Source organism: Alosa pseudoharengus, unplaced genomic scaffold (assembly GCF_046254945.1).
Source record: "Alosa pseudoharengus isolate Yale_2024_CS ecotype anadromous, Long Island Sound unplaced genomic scaffold, YU_APseudo_1.1 YU_APseudo_1.1_scf_8, whole genome shotgun sequence".
NCBI classification, from domain to species: Eukaryota; Metazoa; Chordata; class Actinopteri; order Clupeiformes; family Clupeidae; genus Alosa; species Alosa pseudoharengus.
In genome coordinates, this window is record NW_027468870.1 from 16,918,910 (window position 1) to 16,939,543 (window position 20,634).

Here is a 20,634-nt window from a genome sequence, read left to right on the forward strand (position 1 = left end):
CAACAGATAACAAACTGGAGTATACCAGGACAAAATCCTAACTGTACATTCAGTTCTACCCTGGCATGAACTGGAGAACGTGATTCTACATGGAAGAATACACAAAGCTTTATGGCATGCAGCTATATCCCACACTGTCTCCCATGCAACACATACAAATGGTCAATGAATAAGGAAGAAGCCTGTGGAACAAGGAAACAAGAAACTCATCATGGACTAGGCAAACTGGGAGAGCAGAATCCTTGAGAAAGGAAATGATCTTTGACAGCAATCCCGTCACATGGAATGTGTCAATCTATTATGAAACTTCAGTTAAAGCCAAGGATGGTTTTCTCTTTCTCTCTCTCTCTCTCTCTCACACGCAGAATACAAAGGATCTTCATCATCATTGATAGAAAACAGACACTTCTCCACCTCTGCCGTAAACAGTAACTTTGCCTTGGATAGTTTTGTCATTCTGAGTCTTTTTTTGTATTATTTCAAAAGGTCCCAGGTGCATTCACTCATAAAAATAGACATTAACAAGACACACAAACACCTTCCACTGATTACCATGGCGTTCACCCTCCCACCACTCATAACACTGATTAATAGCATTTCTCCCTTAGCGCACCTTGTGCTCTCCGTCTGCAAACGAATGAGTAGGCATATTGAAACAGGCTGGCATTGAAACAGAAGACTCTTCTTTGGTGTGCAGAGACAGAAGCCAAACTCCTACCTAATAGTCATGAACAGAAATGCTTGGAAATGGTCAGAGCTTTGTCTCTCTCTTTCCCTCTCTGGACACTCAGGGCTGAGCTACACCAGGCGCGTAACTGAAGTGTTCCGTTCGCGTTGCGTCTGCTGCAACAATTAGCTTCCATTATAATCAATGGAAGTAGCTACACCAGTCGTGACAGTGGGGCGTACGTTCGAAAAAAATAGGCCATTCATCTAAAATGGATTTTACGCGTCGCGAACGGAACGCTTTAGTTACGCGCCTGGTGTAGCTCATACCTCAGTCACCAGGAGACCAAACACGACTAACAAATGCTTGAAGAGACAGAGGAGATGGAGGACATGCCTGCTTGCCAGACTGCCTCTCTCTCTCTCTCTCTGTATCTTTCTCTCCCTCTCTCCATTTTGTAACATGTGGTGTATTAGTTTAAATGCAAAGCAGCTAATAGCATGCTGAAGCTGCCAAAGCACAAAATAGGAAGAACCTCACTTGCATTCCTCAGAGGGACAGACAAGTAGGAGCTCAGAACGGCGGACTATCTGACAAGACCTCTCTGGGGGGTTGCTGTCCCAGGCTATAGCAGGGCTCGCATAGAAGGGAAATGCACAGGAAATATGCTACACGTGAAAACAGGGAAATTCCAGGGAGTGGTCAATCCCGCAAACATTATACATGGCTTGCTGTACTGTTGTCGTCATTGTAGTCTTTGTTTTGTATGTTGTTCTTATATATATATATATATTTGTTTCTTGTCGTCATAATTGTCAGTGTTTTGTTCATTTTGCACTTGTATCTTGTCGTCACAGTGATCTCAGGAGCTTAATCAGTAGCCTTTTTTTTTTCTTGGAGATGTCCGTCTCTTGTGTTTGATTTGTGCTGATTGGTCGGATGGTACGTATCAGCTGGAAGTCCCGCGTGTGTCTTCTGGCCGGTGCAGGGGGGGACTCCGAGGCCACGTCGCCGTGGTTATGTCGACTCGTGATGACTCAGCGCTTTGCCGCCGTTCAACATGGCCGACGCACTTCGGCTCTTCGTGGGTGTGCCGCTGCCCGAGCGCGAGAACTCGGTGAGATCGTGAAGGGACGGCTCTCTGTACAGGGCCACTGTGGGAGAGAGAGAGAGAGAGAGAGAGGGAGAGAGAGAGAGAGAGAGAGAGAGAGGGAACAGAGGAGGGTGGAGAGGTTGTGTGAATCAGCCACACGGAAATTACACACCAGACTCCCAGAGCTGAGCACAGGCCAGGTAAACTCAGCGGAGGTCATGGAAAACACAGTGTGGAGAAGGCAATGATACTGTAAAATAGTAGTACACTACACAGCCTACGAGGAAGCACACCAAGGCTGCAGAATACATCAGGAAAGTGATCTAGAGAACAAACAGCTTCAATCAACATAACAAACTATAGAATGCTGCTATGTTATTGTTAACACTCAAGACGTTGGGCCAACTCACCCTTCAGAGGTTTGGGGATGAAGTGTGCAGCCGGCTTGTTCTTCTTCACATGGTTCCCTTTCATGATCTGGCCCTCCTTGTTTAAGCCGAGGTACCAGCCCCGACCGGACTGCTGCTGCCGGTAGATCATGGAGGAGTAAGTCACGTAATAGTTCTCAAAAACAGACTCCTTGAACTTGCACTCCGGTGTGAAGTGTTCCTGGGGGGGAGGGGGGGCATGGAGGGAGGGAGGGAGGGAGAGGGAGTTAAACAGAGCGTGTTTAATAGTGTGTGAGACACCAGTGATCTCCTGGCAAAGCATGTTCGTTCAAACAGCTTCTCTTCTCAACAGCCTCTCTACACAGACAACGGAGCCTGTCAGAGGGAGAGCACTGGAGTCCTTTTGTACGCGCTGAAGTCTTGCATCTCAACACACAATAACGGTTCATTTGAAAAGCTGCATAAACAGCAAATCCAACAATAGACACCGAATTAGCAAACCGAAACGGAGAGATTGCCATTTTCACCTGCTGGAATTAAAACATTGAACATGACATCCATTGTGCCTCCGTTCTGCGCTGTTTGAAAGCCGCGCGTTGTTTCAAAACTGATTTGCTCGTTGGGCTTTCTTGTAGGCTGTTGCGCTGAGGTCTAAGTTGGCTGAGCCCAGAGAACCAGGCATCACTCTCGCTCTCTCTCCAGGCTCCCCCCATTCACTCTGCAGTGTAGATTAAGCATTGATTCCCCTCTCTGGTGCTTGAGTCACCCAACTGGATCAATAGGTCTACATTCATTCACTGGGAAAAAGCGTAGTCATAATACCGTGGGTGACAGGCCTATACAATTTTTCTTTTTCTCCAAAACTTGATATTTTTCTCATGCATATTTGTAAATATGAAACTGGAGAGTTATGCAGCACATCCACGCTGTCTGCCCCAGTCATGTGTCCAAGTGCTTAAACATTGCCTCAGCAATGTACAGAGTGCACAGTGTGCAGCCAATTTGACAGGTCCATTTCAAATAGATGGGAACAGTCATTGGCAGTCTGCTAAAATATTCATTTTGTCATAATGCATTTAATCAAAAAGCAGGAGGTGGGGGGGCAGGGGGACTTGTCAATGCGGATATGGATGGCGCTGTTTAGAATCCTTTCATTTTAAATAAAGCAAAGTTCCACAGGGCACTTGGGTGCACTAACCGCAGAAAAAAAAACAGAAGCTAATATGATGATTCAATATTCATTTGCCCCCCCAATATTATAGGACTATTGAGATTTGAGGCAATTTAATGAGCAAGTCTTCTGCATGGGAGATGAAACACAGCACTATGGTAAGTGTTTTGATAATCTACAGCTGATGATGATAACATTCTGTGCATAGCAACATGCAGGACTTGACATTCATGTTTCTGTGGCTCTGGGTAACCATGGCAACTTTTGATTCCTACAGAATGTGATCCCTCTCATACAAATTAACCCGGGGGTCAGATGGAGAGGAGAGAGGCCAGCAAGGGTGGAGACATGGGGGGGTGGGGGTGGGGGCTGCTGAGGGGTGGGTGGGAAATGGAAACAGCGAGCGAGGAGGTAGTCGAGGGCGAGTGAAACGAAATGGAACAGGGGAAGACAGCGAGACAAAACGAAAGCATCTCCTGACTGATGTTTACAAAACAAACCAAAACAAAGGCAGAACAGAGAGGAAGATGTGTTGACAAGGGAATAAAAACAACAATATAGACCCAGTGAGATGGAGAAGCTGACAGGGCAAGGCAAGGCAAAGAAAGCAAAGCAAGTCTCTCTTTGTGTGTCTGTGGTTTTACGACGCAAAGAGCAAGAGAAACTGGCGCCGAGACGCTTAATCAGCATGATGTCCCTGAAGTGCTGTTAAAAACACACACAAGTAACGTTCCTCTGATCTATGAGCACTTTTAGTTCACTGGAGTGCAAAGGAACCAGAACCAGTAAGTCCATCACCCTTCGCGCACCTGGGGAACTGTTAGGTGATATATATACACACACAGACCCTGGGTAGGGTGAAGTACCTTCAGGCTCAATCTAAATTCATACTTACTGAGGTGTAAAGAAAGCCCTCATTGTTCATGGCCAAGTAGAGCTTGGTCTGCACTCCTTGAATGGCCACAACTCGAAGCCCAACTGGAATGAGGTTGAACACAGCTGCAGAGTCAAGACAAGAATGTGCTCGTTAGCGTGTTTTAAATGACAGCAACAAAAGAAATGTTTAGCGAAGCTTGAGGGCAAATCCCAGATGGACTGCAACGGTCTACTCCTTTTGTTGACTATTCACCATAACTGTTGTCCTCCTCTTTTGTGCCATCGATGGTCCCATCAGCTTGCAGCTGGAGATGGAAGCCCTGCCGGCTGTTCAGTTTGGTCACGATCCCCTTCAGCTGGGGCTCTGTGGAGCCAAGGGGGGGGGGGTCCAGAGTCGCACGGGGAGGATACCAACAGGAGCAAAGGTAAACAGTTAGAGGCAGGAGGTGGCACCATTCACAGAGGCTATGAGAATACGGCACATGCGGCGAGATGACATAGGAAGGGATGGGGAGACGTGATAGTGGGGGGAAGTGGTGGGAATCTCATGCTGCCATCCTTAGCCTTCTGGATAAAATCACCCAAACTATCAGATTTCCAACCTAACAATCACAGAACAAGTGCTTGCTCTTGCAACAAACCACTGGTTTCCCCATTGTCTTTAATTTATGTTAAAGGCACTAGACTGTAGACGACTAATGATCACAAACACACAGCATATCTACATATATTCCCCAAGAAGATAATCAGACCATATATATTCATGCAACAACACACTAAAAATATTCGTTTCGATTTCAGTGAATGATTTTCGTAGAATGATTTTCAGATTTACATAATAGAGTCTGGGCCACATTATTCAGCTTTGATTTTGGCAGCGTCTTCTATTAGGGGACCAAGACCAAGTCAATACCTTGAAACCATCTTAAAAGAGATGAAGAGAAATTGCCCAATGTCTACGGTGTCAGAAGAAAACTAACTGGTGATCCTTTTGTGGCGTTCACCCCTTTTGTTTCAGGTAAACCAGACACAGAGAGAGAGACAGAGGTTCCCATATTACCAGCTCTCAATGGTAGCTGTGTGGTGCATACAAAACACAAGCAACAACATCCCTAAACTGTTAATCAAAACGCTGCTATGGCATATAAGTTTTATTGGTTACCTTTCAAGTCACCTTTGATTCCAGGTAAAAGAACATCTAAGATTTTTATGGTACGTGGTTGTTTAGAATATGGCATTTCAGTGTTCTAAACAGCAGGGTGACAGTCGTGCATGTGAAGATGATAATGATGGGCTGATTATTGTGATGACTAGGATGAAGATGGTTTTATAGACTGTTTGTATACATTTATGTATATATATATATATAAATGCTCTCAACATCAGACCTGGCCGCCTTCTCTTTCGCTTCTTTGAGCCAAATAGTTTGACGCGTGAGAATACGCTCAATCGACTCGGTTTCTCGCAGGTCCCTATGCTTTTATTCGGGCTACTTGCGCAGCGGCCAGCATTCGCCTTCTCGCGCTCCCTCGCCTGCCTCCTCTGCCGAATGAGGGAGCTGGCGATCGCAGCAGCCGTAGCCAGTTTGGCGGTTTAATATGGCAACACGTCCCAGATGGAAATTGAACCTCCTCTCAGCAGGCACTGTCTGTTACAGGCTGATGAGCTGTAAACATCATTGGGTTTTATAAAAAATAAAGATCCATGTTTGCGTCCGGAAATGTGAGAGAAACAGGTCCATTCTACTTCCAAATATTGTTCTTTTTCATAAGAGACGTGACTCCCACATTTCTTTTGACATGTAAATGCGCTTTACATATTCTGTTTTTCCTTCTTCATAGTGTCCAATAATGCCTTCTCTCTTTAATGGAGAAAAGCAGTCCTCAACAAACAATCTCCTTATTGAAGAAATTTCAGTTGTACGTCCACTGCAACAGACCCATGCATAACGCTTCATGGTGCGTACTTGTAGAGAAACAAAAAAAATGCTATTTTCATGTTTTCCAGATGCCAACACTGAAGATTTCTTCACCAACGCCACGAACGGAGCTTAATATGCCACTTGGAGAGCACCTGTTAACACAACGTGGAATGAAATTCATGAATTATATATCTCAGCCGTGTAGCTAGAGAGAGAGAGAGAGAGAGAGATCCTGTAAAACTGCACTAAGGGGTCCTCCGCCTTTCACCTTGCTGTTGCTGATAATGACAAGTCGTTTAACGACACCAGCAGTATGTCTCTCAGTTCTCGGTTTTCAGGTCGTTTGGAATATGAACAAACATCCGTCTGCTGCAGATGTTTTCAGCCACACAGCAGCAAAGACCTGCATAGGACGATCAGCTGTCAGACCCCCATTTAAAAAGAACGCCCCAAATTTGGGATGAGCTCCAGGAAACTCAAAAATAGTGGCAAAGAAAAACAGAAAAACGTCTCTCTACTGACAAATATCACATGAAATTGAGAAAGGCAGCAGCGGTCGCAATATAGCCTACTGATCCCGTTTCACTAAAGATCCGCCTGCAATCGTCCCGACTTCTCCCTCATGGAGACTACGGTGTGAGCTTCTCTCTGCAGCAGATGCTATTTAGCTCAGGTCCTGCAGCAGCGGCTCAGTGACAGCAAAAGAAACGTGACTGAGGTTTCCAAGAAGGCAACGCATATAGGATGCCACAATATTAATATCCATGTTCTGCCTCATAGCTTCCATTCTCTGAACTGTCTGGCTTTGCCTACCATGGGAAATATTCGTTTAGGTTTGGACATAACAGTTATATGACGGTGATAATTTTAGTCGTGCGAATTATTCATTCGAAATTAATTCAGCTGTAACTTGTCATTAGGTCGATTCGAATATGCAGACCGCTTTAACCGCAGACAAGGACATTGCCACTCCCATACTTAAGACAACTTCGTGAACATTCTGCATTAATTTACGTGTAGCCAAAAACACTTAACCTCAACCTCAACTACAGTGAAAACACTATAGTCCCCAAAACACATCGACACAATGCATTATAAAAACGATTTAGCCTACCCTATCAATTATGTCCATCTCACCACGTTATATAACGTATAGGCACATCTCCCGGCTTTGGAGACGGTGGGAATCCTATGTCGCCATTCACAATTTCCAGCTATCTAAACAGTAGTAGGCTACAGCACTACGACCACATGAATCAGCCATATGTTTTGATCAGAATAAGAAAACTGCACAGAATACTGTCTATCTTATGTATGTAAATAAGCTACCCTCTTCCTGTTACAAACATTCTGTAAAAAAAAAAAAAAAAAAAAAAAACTTCCAGGGATTGTAGCTAGATGTTTTCAGAACCACGGACAGCGACTGTCATCTTGAATGGCAACTGCTGAAATGTATTTTCTCCTAATAATCAAAGGCAAAGCAAAATCTATTAAAAGCAGCTCAAGTCAGTAAACACCTCTAAATAGCACCTCTAATAAGTCAGATCGCATATAGTCACAGAGCAGAAATGGGTACCTGATGTGGATCTCTTAAGAGGAAAGGCCATGTCTCAGTAAGGACACCCGAATAGTCTTATGGTTAGCATCATGTTTGTGCACCTCATTAAATGTTCGCCGGGAAAGAGAAGCGGTATTCAAAAGTTAAAACCGAGAATTCTCCGGGGTATTGAATCCATTAAATCCGTGCACACAATGGCACGTCAGATCATTATCAGTCGTTCGTGATTGTCTATTATGAATTTACAGAGGCTCATCAATGATTCATCTGATGGATCCACTTCCTGATCTAGCTGCCATAAACATCTTCAACAGTGGCATACAACAGAGGGAATGAAGTTGCCTTTAATGATAAACAGTTTAATGGTGCTGACTTCCTCTAATTCTGTTGTTTACCTCAAACCTGTGTATCAGTAATCCTAAACCATGCGCTTCAAGCAAATTTCTAATTATATTTTCATATTTGTTTGACCAATTTCAGATGAACGTATACTGATTTACACATGGATCTGCAGCTTGTGAAATGTTTCCTATTTCTATAAACCTATATTACCTATAACATTTTGAAGCTGTGAACCCTTGCAGAAAGGGTAGAGGCTTGGCTGTTTGAGCCACAGGACATTTGTTTCCTCAGCAACTAATGTAATCTTACTGACATGATGAGGAGTGAATCTCATTTCAAATGGAGGGAATTGAATTAAACCAGCAGCATTTTCCTATCACAAAATAAAATTAAGTTATTCACTATACATTAATTATTTAGACACCCAACTATCTATCTATCTACCTACCTACCTAACTACCTAACTATCTATCTATCTATCTATCTATCTACCTATCTACATGTTGTCCTTTTGTCTTTCTTTTGTTTTCCTATGTTAATGGACTGATTCTAGCTCATGAATCCAGTGATCACAATCATTGTATTTAATAAATGATAAATGAAGGACTGGCCAAAAGATACAAGAAATATAAAATAAAAGTAAGGTAAAAAGACACACAATAAAACCAAATCAAATAAAAAGAAATAATGGTGGAACTTTTACATCTGACAAATAAAAAAAAGAGTAATAATCACAGAAACACTTTCTTTTTAGAGAAAATTAACTTGGGTGTGTTAGAGCAGTAAATGGGCCAACAACTTGTTGAATATCTGCATTATCACACTGGAAGAAATCCGCCTAGTGGTGTTAGTCAGCCTCAAGCCACTAGATGTCACTACACTGTTATTATCAGAGCTTTGTGCTCATGAGAGCAGTATGCTACAGTCACCCTTCATTTTTGTCTGAAGGGGAAGTGTTTCAACAGCTAGGACGTAAATCTGTATTCGTGGTAGGCTACTGTGATGGGAAAATATAAAATAGTATTAGTGACTGACTGAGAAAAGACATGACAGGACACTTGCGTTTGTCAAATGCTGACAGCACATCTGGCATAATTTATGTTCTCAATCATGGCATTCTGCACACACAGCAAACATTCTACTGTACACCGACAGCAGCAGATGAATGGTCCTTTGTGTCACACCACAGGGAGAAGCACTGAATCAATTACTGAAAATGTAAATTCATTTCTATGTTAATCCACGCAATTAATCTTCTCTGGCATGCAACCCTGCAGTTAATGGTCTCACGACGTCACAGCGCAAACACAAATCACGCTGACCCCAATTTGCCAAACTGATTTCACTGGCCTGACAAATGGTGACATGCAGGATCAAATGTGAGGGAACGCTACCCAACATGCTTAAAAAAAACAAACAAACCGATCGTGTGACGAGCTGGAGTTGTAGACGTGCATACATACACCAAAGTTGTGTTCTCAGTGAGGTGAATCAGCTGTGGGACTCCAGTTGGGGGGCCCAGGGCTGTTTTCCCAGTGTGCCCAATGCTGGCTTCAGCCCCTATTACAGTAATCAACCAAGGGAGTGTAACAGTCCTAAAGGGCACTCTCATTGCTGCAAATCACCCAAGACATGCACAGAAAAATCAGTGTCCCACAGTGGGGGTTGTAAGACGTGTAGTTGCCACAAGGTAATAGGCAAGGCAGATGCAGTCTTGCTTGTGCTGGTGCTGGAGTAGAAGCATCGATCGGTTGCTGGAACAAACCTTCAGGAGTCTTGCCTTTCCTTAAGATGATGAGCCCGATCGGACAGCAAAAGATTTCATGGCACTTGGCGTTAAAGTCGTAGTCTTTGTTTAAATCCTCCAGGGACTGAAGAGAATCCTCACGTAATATAATGTATTCCCGGGTGTACAAAGAGTCATCTTGAACTGTTATTATGTGGCAAGAGAAGGGGTGACAGTCAGAGGTATGAATGAGGCTTCACATGATGATTAATGATGATTCATTCAGAGACACACACAGACACAACTAAAAATCTACTTCTATTCATGCAGCAGAATGCTTTGCATTTCTGTGAAGAGCAATACAATAGGCCAGGGGTTTTTCACGCCAGGGACCCCCAAACTAATGGAGAGCTGGAGCAGGGACCCCCCTACTATATATATGGCATACAAAATAAAAAAAATGTCTAATCAACCAAAGATTTTGCGACCCCCCTGCACTACCTCCGCGGACCCCCTGTTGAAGACCTCTGCAATTCATGGGTTTCATCAGGTCCCTTTCCACAGGTGTATAAAATCAGGCACCTTGATTATCAATGCAGACTGCATGGTGCTTGATTAATAAACCTGTGAAAAGGGACCTGATGAAACCCATGAATAGGCAGTAATGTATTCTATTTTGGACGCAACTTGTACTTTTGCCATTGGGTTATAAGTTGTCATAAAGCACATAACTTTCTGGCATCAATAAAACAGCATGTGGATGCACTAAAACCCAAACAACCAACCCCAAAGAAGATCCTAACACACAATGAAACTATAGTGCAAGAGTCTCTAGTACTGTATGTCTAAGGTGCACTGCTGATAGTTCTTAAACTCTTGAACAGTATTTTGTCTCTGCTATTGTCCATTTTTTCACACTTATATCTCTCTATGTTACATTGTTATGCAATGAAAAAGTATTTAAAAGCACACATTGCTTCGTAACATCATTCTAAAATTCAAGGACATTCATTTGGAGTCCTATGTTCCTTGGTTTAAGCAGACCTCACAAGCTATCCCAGTGTTTCCCACAGAATTGAATTCTATTTGTGGTGGTAGGTTTGCAGAATTAACTTGATTGCAACAGTTTTTAACAAATTAGTGCAGCGCTGTTATGATTCTAACCAGATTTAAGCACAATTTAGTACAACCAGGGGTCCGTTGCACAAAAGCAGAATTAAGACATCCGGGATAAGTTACTGAGCTGCGCTCAATGAATCCAAAACACGATCGTACAGGCTTAATTGGTTGCACAAAGAGCAAGCCAGGATGAGCAGACACGGATTCATCAAGCCAGGTGAAACCTATCCTGGATAAGTGCGCGCTCACGGCTCCCTCAAATAGACCCCGCCACCGATCACAGATTCACTGATTCACCATGGCAACTAGAGGGGCGTCGTTGCTTCTTCTACGGTGTGAAGTAGGTAGATAGCCTTCTCACAACAGCAACAAACAGCAACACCTCTGTTAAGGAGAATATTGCAACTAGTTCCGCGACCACCACGCGTGAAATGGTTAGGCACTCCCGTGACGTCACATTGTCGCATATGCAGGTCGGGAATGGCGAGTATGTAAAAGTTATTTAATGATCACAAACGTTTAAATAATGACAGTGGGTCTAGGTATATGTGATAACAATGTGTAGTGGGCAGTGGAAAAATTATTGGTTTCCGTTTGTGGTGACTGCTGACTGAGATAAGGGATGAGATTAAATAGATCCTGGAACTTAGCCTGGTCTGGAGCAGGCTAGCTCCACAGAATAAATCGCCATGGTAACTTATACCATAACATATCCTGCTGCCCCCTATCCCGCTTTTGTGCAACTGGATCACGGATAAATTGAGCCAGGATAACCAAGATATCCCGGCTTAATCCCTTATCCTAGTTTTGTGCAATAGGCCCCTGGAAAATCACTGTGTGGTGGTCAATGTTGATATTGTGGTGGGCTTTTTATTTTTGCCTCAAAACTGATCCTATTTTGCAAGCTTGTGTCTAAGTTATTTTTTTTCCTTTTCTTTGAAGGGGGGGATACTGTGACTATATTAAATTGGATTGGGGAGCAAGGTTTCATTAGACAGTAAATCACAATGAATAATTTGTGATTATTAAAAACAAATTGCATATTTGTTTTTAATAATCAACAAACATCACTAACCACTCGGTGAGTTGCACAGCTTTAAAAACGAACGTTAAGGGTTGTTTTAAGGACATGTTTGTGCATGCCCATAGCCAGCCACTCTGAAACAGTCAAAGGCGATTCAAAATGAGTCAGAAAGTCGAGACAGGACCCATTGTCAAAATTTCAGTGTCCACCACTCTAGTTCATCCAAAACAAACCTGAAAAGGGACTCAATGAGCTAAATACCAGAATTATTCTTTAAATATACTTAACTGTAATGCTGAAAGTAGGTTAATAAACTGTGGTGTTTGCTTGTGTCTACACACATTTCAAACCTCCTTTCCCAACATTCTCTAGCCTACTTTACTGTGGTTACTAAGGTTAAGTTTAAGCTACATGACATGACTACATGCATACTAAGGTGTCTCACTGATCATTTGTTATTTTTTCTGGCCATAGTCCTGGATCCTCTAGCACAAAACTGTTCTGCACTGCTCTGCCTACTAGCTCCTCTTCTGTCAGTTCCTCACTTTGCTCAGAGCAACTGTGCTCCCTGCTCTCTTCACTTTCCATCATCCTCAATCACATCTTCATTAAATGAAGGATACATTTGATATTTGCCTCTTATCCTAATTATAGCCTAATATACAGTACCCTCCAGAATTATTGGCACCTTTGCTAAAGTTGACTAAAAACCGGTATAAAACATAATCTGTTGGTGATTTATTCTAATCTCACAATGAAATAAATTAGGAAAAATCCAACCTTGAAGGGAAGTACATTTATTTTGAGAAAAAGTAAAATCTCATAAAGAAATAAATATTTTTAACTAAAACACGTTGGTCACAATTATTAGCACCCCTGAAAAATCTTATAAACAAAACCTAACAGAAGCATTTTCCTATCTAATTTCAATTTATTTAAGTTAATCAGAGTGTCTGTGAACTTTCAGAAGTTGTTTATGACTTTCTTTTTCACTATGGTATTAAAATAAAGTCACACAGAGGCTAAATCCTCTAGTCATTTTTCAACATCGGAAAGACACAAGAGAATACACTAAATTTAAATAAAAAGAAAGTGTTTGACATTTGTAAGTCAGAGAATGTCTATGACAACTAGGTACTTTTTTAGAACCTTTTAATAATTGTTTTAACTGTAAATATCATCTTCTAATCATCTGGAAATGTGACAAACATGCTTGGACAAAGACCCATGGTTATCTTGCCCCCACGTACAGTATGGAGGATGGTAAGATAGACAAAAAATTCCATTAGAACCGCTGTTAGAGAGTTACAGACAAAGGTATCATCTTGGGGTCACCAAGTCTCCCAAAAAATCTTCAAAAGTGACCTCAATGCTAATAGATTATTCAGAGGGCATGCCAGCTAAAAGCCTGTCCAGTCATTTAATTACCAATGCAGGAGTTACTGAATGATACAGTGACTTTGTCTGGAAGTATGGTCTATTGTCAGATTAAATGAAAATTGCACTCCATGGCTAGAAACACTTGTGTTTGGCATACATAGAAGAATAACTATACTGAAAAGAACCCCATGCCTAATGAGAATTATGGTGGAGGGGCTGTTCTATTGTGGGGCTGTTGTTTTTATTCCCAAAGGCCTTGGGAACCTAATTAAGATGCATGGTTTCATAAACACCAAGAAAAACCTGAACATTTTCAAAGGAAATCTGTCAATCTCTGCCAAGACACTAAAAGTTGGTCATGAGTGGATCATTCATCAGGTCAATGAACAAAAACAAATGTCCAGATCAAAAAAAATATGGTTTGCTGAGCACAAAATCAAGCCTTTTTCTCAAAATTAATTTGCTTCCCTTCAAGGTTGTATTTTTCCTATTTTTTTTCATTGTGAGATTACAATAAATCACCAACAGATTATGTTTTATACCGGTTTTTAGTCAACTTTAGCAGAGGTGCCAATAATTCTGGAGGGTACTGTAATAAAACACCCTAAGATGACCTAATAGCTAAACACTGTTTGCTTTCATTTTGAACTACATAAGCTCACCTTGTCTCAAATCCACAGAGGATGATGATGTTGCTAATGGTATAGTATAGTGTAGTATATATACTCTTTTGATACTCTGCATTTATCCCAATCCGTGAATTAGTGAAACACACTCAGCACACAGTGAACACACAGTGAGGTGAAGCACACACTAATCCCGGCGCAGTGAGCTGCCTGCAACAACAGCGGTGCTCAGGGAGGAGTGAGGGGTTAGGTGCCTTGCTCAAGGGCACTTCAGCCGTGCCTACTGGTTGGGGTTCGAACCGGCAACCCTCCGTTTACAAGTCCGAAGCGCTAACCAGTAGGCCACGGCTGCCCCTAATGCATACAATACACCCCCTGGTTTGCCCTCGTTTAAAAGGTGAGACTTTAAGCTCTTGGTGGGTGCAAACCGTGTATTTCTACACGCCTCTGTTCCTGAGAAATCCCAAGCTAAACAGTGGCTAGTTTTCATCAAAATCGCTGTTTTTTTCTAGAAATGGAGATATAACGTCTTGCATGAAATATGAAGTGTTGCCTGTTACTTACTTGTGTAAACTTCCCAGGAAGTGATCAGCGAGACCTGGCGAGACTGCCACCTAGTGATAGACCCACGAAAATTACCTGGTTTTGACCTGACGTGCATGCGTCACTGATTCGACCCAAAGCGGCAACCGAGTTATGATAAAATGTCCAGATGAAATATCCAGATTGTGCGTTTTCATGAGTTTTCGATCGTCATATATTTCATTTCCATTAATCACAGAGTTCCCAAAATCACATATAAGGTGTGTTAGAGTGTCTAGTTTCGTAATTAAAAAAAAAAAAGCTATAAACGTAATATTACGTTTTTGGCACTCGACGCATGGGAAGGAAAAACGTAATATTACGTTTTTGGCACTCAATGAGTTAATATTGACCCAAATAGTCACGACTATGATTTTTGCCATAATTAAGCAGCCGACTTTCAAGCAATTATCACAGCTGATCAGTTGATTACTGAATGCGGCACAAGCTACTATCAATGGATACATTAGGAGAGGTTGGTAATCGACTTGTACAGACTTTTTCCACACAAGATGGCAGCGACCGGAAGAAGAGCAAAGTAATGCACTGACTGTCCTTTCTTTACACTTACAAAGGTAAAAATACTTCAGTTCGTCTGCAGAGACTCTCCATAGATGTGCTGTGATTTTTTTAGCCTAGCTAATGGCTTCAAAGAGCGATTTACTTTGACCAAGCGAAGCTGCCCCCAAAAGCTATTCTATATGCTATTCAGTTGTATGTATATAATAGCCTTACTTTGTGTGCATATAATGGCCTTACTCAAAACTGCACCAATTTACATTGTTATAGTCCCAAACAAAAATGTGGTTTCCCTTTTAAGCAGGGCAGGGATGTTCACATTATGTGATGGTTTGGGAAATGTGTGCAAAAAATCAAACATTCATACAATCACTCATAGAGAACTCTTGGAAACCCAGCGGAGTTGGGCCGGAAACTTCAACTTGACTGTTGACATTAGAGACAGGAAGCTGCATTTGATGCAGACAGGGGGCAGTGTGTCTGACTTCACACCCTAACTAGCCTGAGAAAAAAGTACAAGCCCTAAATCAATGTGTTGAAACAAATGTGGCCACAGTTTGATGAGAGAGAGAGGGAGTGAGAGAGGGAGAGAGCTGAGAGTGATGATGATACAACATGAGAGATCTCCTCTAATCAACTCAAGGCTATCATGGCACCAAGGCCAGGGGCTCAGGGGTGGTTGACAAGCCATCTGTCTCAGAGTGAATAAATGTGTGTGTGTGTGTGTGTGTGTGTGCCTGTGTACTATATGTGCATTCTGTGTGTATGTGTGTATGTAAGTGTGTGTCAAATATGTGTGTGTGTGTGTGTGTGTGTGTGTGTGTGTGTGTGTGTGGTGTGTGTGTGTGTGTGTGTGTGTGTGTGTGTGTGTGTGTGTGTGTGTGTGTGTGTCACTTGCTATCTAGCTCTACATCATAGAGCTGGATAGCAAGGATATCAAGGAGGATTTTAAGAGTGATTTATCTGCATTTATGACCAGATTTCATGGATTGGTGAGAGTATTTTCTAAAAATAAATGCATTAATGGATTATCTTAAAAGATGTCAACATGGTTGACTTTTTGTTGGGTGGTGGTGGGGGATGTTTGGCCCTACTTTATTTGACGTTGACTTTGGAAATTCAAAACGCAATAGCTGAATTTCTGATGACAAAAATGCAACCAACTCTATAGCAAAAAATAGAAGCAGCCATTTAGAATGCATACACATTATGTAAAAATAAAGGGACTGTGAAATCACAAAGTCAAACAAATAAATTATACAGCATGTTTCCATCATCTTAAAGCAGTCGTTTTGAAATGTTATGCCTCACACAGTTTTCAAACATCTGACCGAAATACACAGGGGGTAGTACAGATTTCACAAGGTTTTCTAATGCTATCTCACACATAACCTCCGGAAGGCCCACAAATGTATACACATTATCAGTGGCTTCAACTACAACCTTACACTTCCCCTCACAGTTGTGTTGTATTATAGGAGGGTTAGACAAACACGCCTCCCACAGACCTTGTGACATTGCATCTCCTTCATTATTCAGCAGTTCTTTATAAAATATTAATTAGAACATCGTTCACCCAAAAAAAAAGATGACAAAAATACTCCAAAGTACTCTGTACCGTTCAGCACTCTTTTGATTCAAAACGAGGAAGAGAGAATCAATAAGCCCACAACAACAAATGTTTGACATCTAAACACATCATTTAAAACTACCTGAGCAGCATCCGAGAATCTGCAATACAAACATGGGAGAGGGCAAATAAAATGGATTGTGGGGTGACTAAAATAACCATGACCTCACTAGGCCTAATTATCTGAAGGAGCAAACTTCAAGTCAGAATGAACTAGTGGTGAATAATTTATCTACTGTATGCCACTAATATTTTCTGTAGTGGTTTTCTACACTTAACTCATCTTATAAGCATAGAAGAACAAAACAAATTGTGATAATTGTATAATTTTATACAGGCTACTGTAGTACTTAAATTGATTCATCATGAATCAATTTAGTGTGAACCAACAATGAGTCAGGTTAGAGGAACTTTTAATTACTTTTAACGAAGGTGTGACATCCTGTCCTTCTCTTAGAAAGCAATTAAAAGTTTCGCCATAGCAACTGAGAGGTTTTGTTCATTAACCCACATGGTGACTTATCTTGTTGTACATATGCCCTACTTCACATGACGTAATATACTTTAATGAGCTGCCCAGTAGCAGCTTAAATAAGTTTAATCCTTTACATAGATTTAAACAAAATATCCTCCAATGGTCTGTGTCACAAAGGGTGTGACATGTGACCTGGCCATTCACCTCTCACTCTCTCTGTCAGCTGTTAAAGTGAACGAAAATAACGATCTACAACGCAGTTGGGCAAAAATGACACTGACCCAAATGCTACGTCAATAACTGAAATAATAAACATCATTCAAGCGTAAACGCAAAATAGCAACAATCAATCATTTTTATGGAGGAAACTCCCCTCTCCTTTGTCTCCATGGCAATATTACCCAGGTTGCATCGCGAAAGAGAGCGCGGTGATTCTACAACCCTGCCTGGAGAAAAATGTCAAACAACAGCCCTATCAACAGAAAACAGTGTTCATAGCCTTGTCCATGGCATACAACATTGGTAATAGCCTAGCCTACCTTACAGTGACAACTGAAATACATACATATAATATTAGTGTAATTTATTTATTAGTAACATTTCTTGTTGAACCACATATTGTACAAGACATAGCAATCTACTTCACTATCCCAACTCAGTAGGCTACCTGAATTAAAATGACAATAAATGAATCTCTAATGAGGACACTATACAGTAGTTCTTTGTCAAGTGTTCCCCACACACCACACATGCACCTGTGTATTTGGGCAAGGACTCTAAAATATGTTGATGTGACGCCACGCCTGTATAATAGCAATGCACACAACATTAAATATAGGCATGTAGCCTAGGTATTGACGCTTTTCATCTCAAAAATAGACTGAGCCATGTTGTAGGCTAGCCTACCTTTCACTTTCATACGGTTAAGAATCAAAAACTGGTGCGCGCCAGTGCGCTTAACAGGGTAAACATGTGGTCTTACCCTTGCTTGCATCCTTGTCTTCTTTGGGCTTTGTCGCTTTCATAGATCCTAGCTTGTTTTGCGGAGTTCCAGGGTTAAACTAGGTGTCCCCGCGCTTTCACAAAGTAATCTCTTTTCAGTCTCTTGTGCTGCCGAGCCTGTGCGCTTTACCCACTTGGACTCTGAAACCAGCGCGCAATTTAAGAAACAAATGAGTCGGTTAGCATTATTATGATAAAAGCATATGATACTAGTCTATTTAATAAATGACACTATGACACTAGCCTATACACATTTGCAGTAGCCCATAGGCTGTATCCATTCTCCACCAATATCATGTCAATATCGTGCTCTTATCACAAAAAAGAGGATTCACACAAAATCAAATACACAGCATTCACTCAGAGTACTCTTTAATTTCCCTTACCTTAGCCACGGCCCACGGTCTGGCAATAGCGACGGATGAACATGGACTGTCCGTTTTGGTTCAAACGTGACAACAAGAGTGAGTGAACAGCATTGAGAGTAGTGAGAGGGAGAAGCTTTCGCTCCCACACGCGGTCAAAACGCCATACGCACGGAATTTCAAAAAACACAATTTGAAAGTGAAGTTGGTGGAGCCGAGTGGTCAGCACTCAACAGTGAAGTGCTGCAAAACAAAAGAAGTATTCACACAAGGTATGATGTCGACAGCTTGCATCTACATGGCGTGGAGATGCTTGTTTTACTCACGTCTCCACAATCGCGAAGCTGGTGATGACGGTGATGTAGTCGGTGATGCTGGTTAATAATCTCCCCTACAGTGAGGATACTGTAGCCTACGCTCGCTGTAGGTCACATGCACACAGTCCCTCTATGTAGCATCTTCGGCAGTGGAAACCGGTTTTGAGATACTGGTTTTAAGTACAATTTTATTTTAAACGGCTATTACATCCCGACCCAAATGATATACTGAGTAATGTCTCACGGATCAATACATTTAGCCGTTAATGTAATTCGATTCGATTAATCTTCTGCAGCGACACATCAGTAGATACAACAGGTGAAGGCTCAACTACTGTAATGCAATTGGTTGGCTGAGCAGAGCCATCCTACGGAAATTAAAGTGATTGTGTGTGTGTGTGTGTGTGTGTGTGGGGGGGGGGGGTGGAGAGAGAGGTGTCCTGTATCAGAGTAAGTAAACAAATACAGGGAGAAGTCACATAATAAACAATTCATTTAGGCTAACTGAAACTATTAAGTAATGGTTAAGCTTTAATATGGCTCCATTCCATTATGTTAACAGCCTAGCCTAACCTGCCCTTAGACTATTTTATTTGTATGTTACAAACCAGTTTTTCTTGCTACCCAAGCAAATGCAGACGTCAAGTATTACTGAAGTTCTCAATCGTCTCCCTTTGATTTCACTTTATTCACCCTGGAGTGTCACAGTCAGTGGTCTGTCAAAGACTATAGTGAGACTGATCTTAAGGACATCGGCAGTGCTGTCCAGCTCCCAGCCTCTCACCTCATGACATGTCACTGCAATTCAGAGAGCCATGTGGCTGACCTTTCATGGCGACTGAACTGAACACATCTGATGCCTGCCTGTTCTAAATTCCTTGACCTGAGAGCATCCCAAACACAAAACACGCTGTGGGGTTTATGAGACTTCAGAATGGGTTCCGAATAGATGTTTGTGCTGTACTATAAGTTGTGAGTTAAAAGAGTCTGTAAAGAAACATATCAACTCACCTATTATACGATGTAAGATTTTGTATTTCAAATTATACTAAAATCAAGTACATGCGGGGTTGGAGTTAGCAACAGTTATTTGGTAATGCTGATGATGTGATACTTCTGGGTCAATCCTGACAGTAATAGTTTCTGTAATAGCTCATCACAAGGACAGCTAATGGCACTGAAAAAGTATCCAGTGATTTACCTTCATCTTATATGATGTGCAACCTTGTATACTCTCATGTAGCATTCAATCAGATTGGCTGATTTGCCTGTGTGATTATTTCAAGGATTATGGATCAGTGTACCGCAACCCCCACTGGCTGAACATCAAGAGGTTTTAGATGTCTTATAATTTACTGAGCTATGCCTTAAATTATGAATATAAAAGACATTATTTTTGTTTTAAGTCTGTAATGTGTTTGAATAGTGTGTGTAGATTAGAAGTAGACCTAATGTTGCAGAGGTTCACTGTTTTATTACATCAATATACAAATTCTATCCTAGAGCAACTGCATCTAAAAGCCTATCTATAAGAACTATTCAACTAACTATTACATTTGATTCTAATACTTTGCCTAATTTCATTCCCCTAAATGCACAGGTTCTTCTTACAAAACCATCCTCCATAGATCTCTTCAGCAACTGCCATTCAAACGTAATCGATTCTCTGTTGTGCATAGAGGTCTTTTATTTAGTGAGCTGTTGATAGCATTAGTAAGTCATGCAGCAGGTGGAGGATGTTGAAGTGGTCTGGTTATGTAAGAACATCACACAGCTCATTCATAGTGCTGAAGATTGTCCTGCATTGTTGGACCTTTTCCACAGTGTTTAGATGTGATATTCTCCACAGCAA

At 41.6% G+C, this 20,634-nt stretch overlaps 1 protein-coding gene across 1 annotated transcript; it reads right to left on the bottom strand.

Moving 5' to 3' along the window:
- Nucleotides 1-1,684: 1,684 nt before the first annotated feature.
- On the bottom strand, nucleotides 1,685-7,724 carry fgf13b (fibroblast growth factor 13b). The gene is made up of 5 exons (XM_076273783.1): nucleotides 7,694-7,724; nucleotides 4,450-4,560; nucleotides 4,216-4,319; nucleotides 2,171-2,369; nucleotides 1,685-1,821 (listed from the first exon to the last, which is right to left on the bottom strand). Exons 1-5 carry the CDS (start codon nucleotides 7,722-7,724, stop codon nucleotides 1,685-1,687), a joined length of 582 nt encoding a protein of 193 aa, XP_076129898.1.
- Between the last annotated feature and the right edge of the window lie 12,910 nt (nucleotides 7,725-20,634).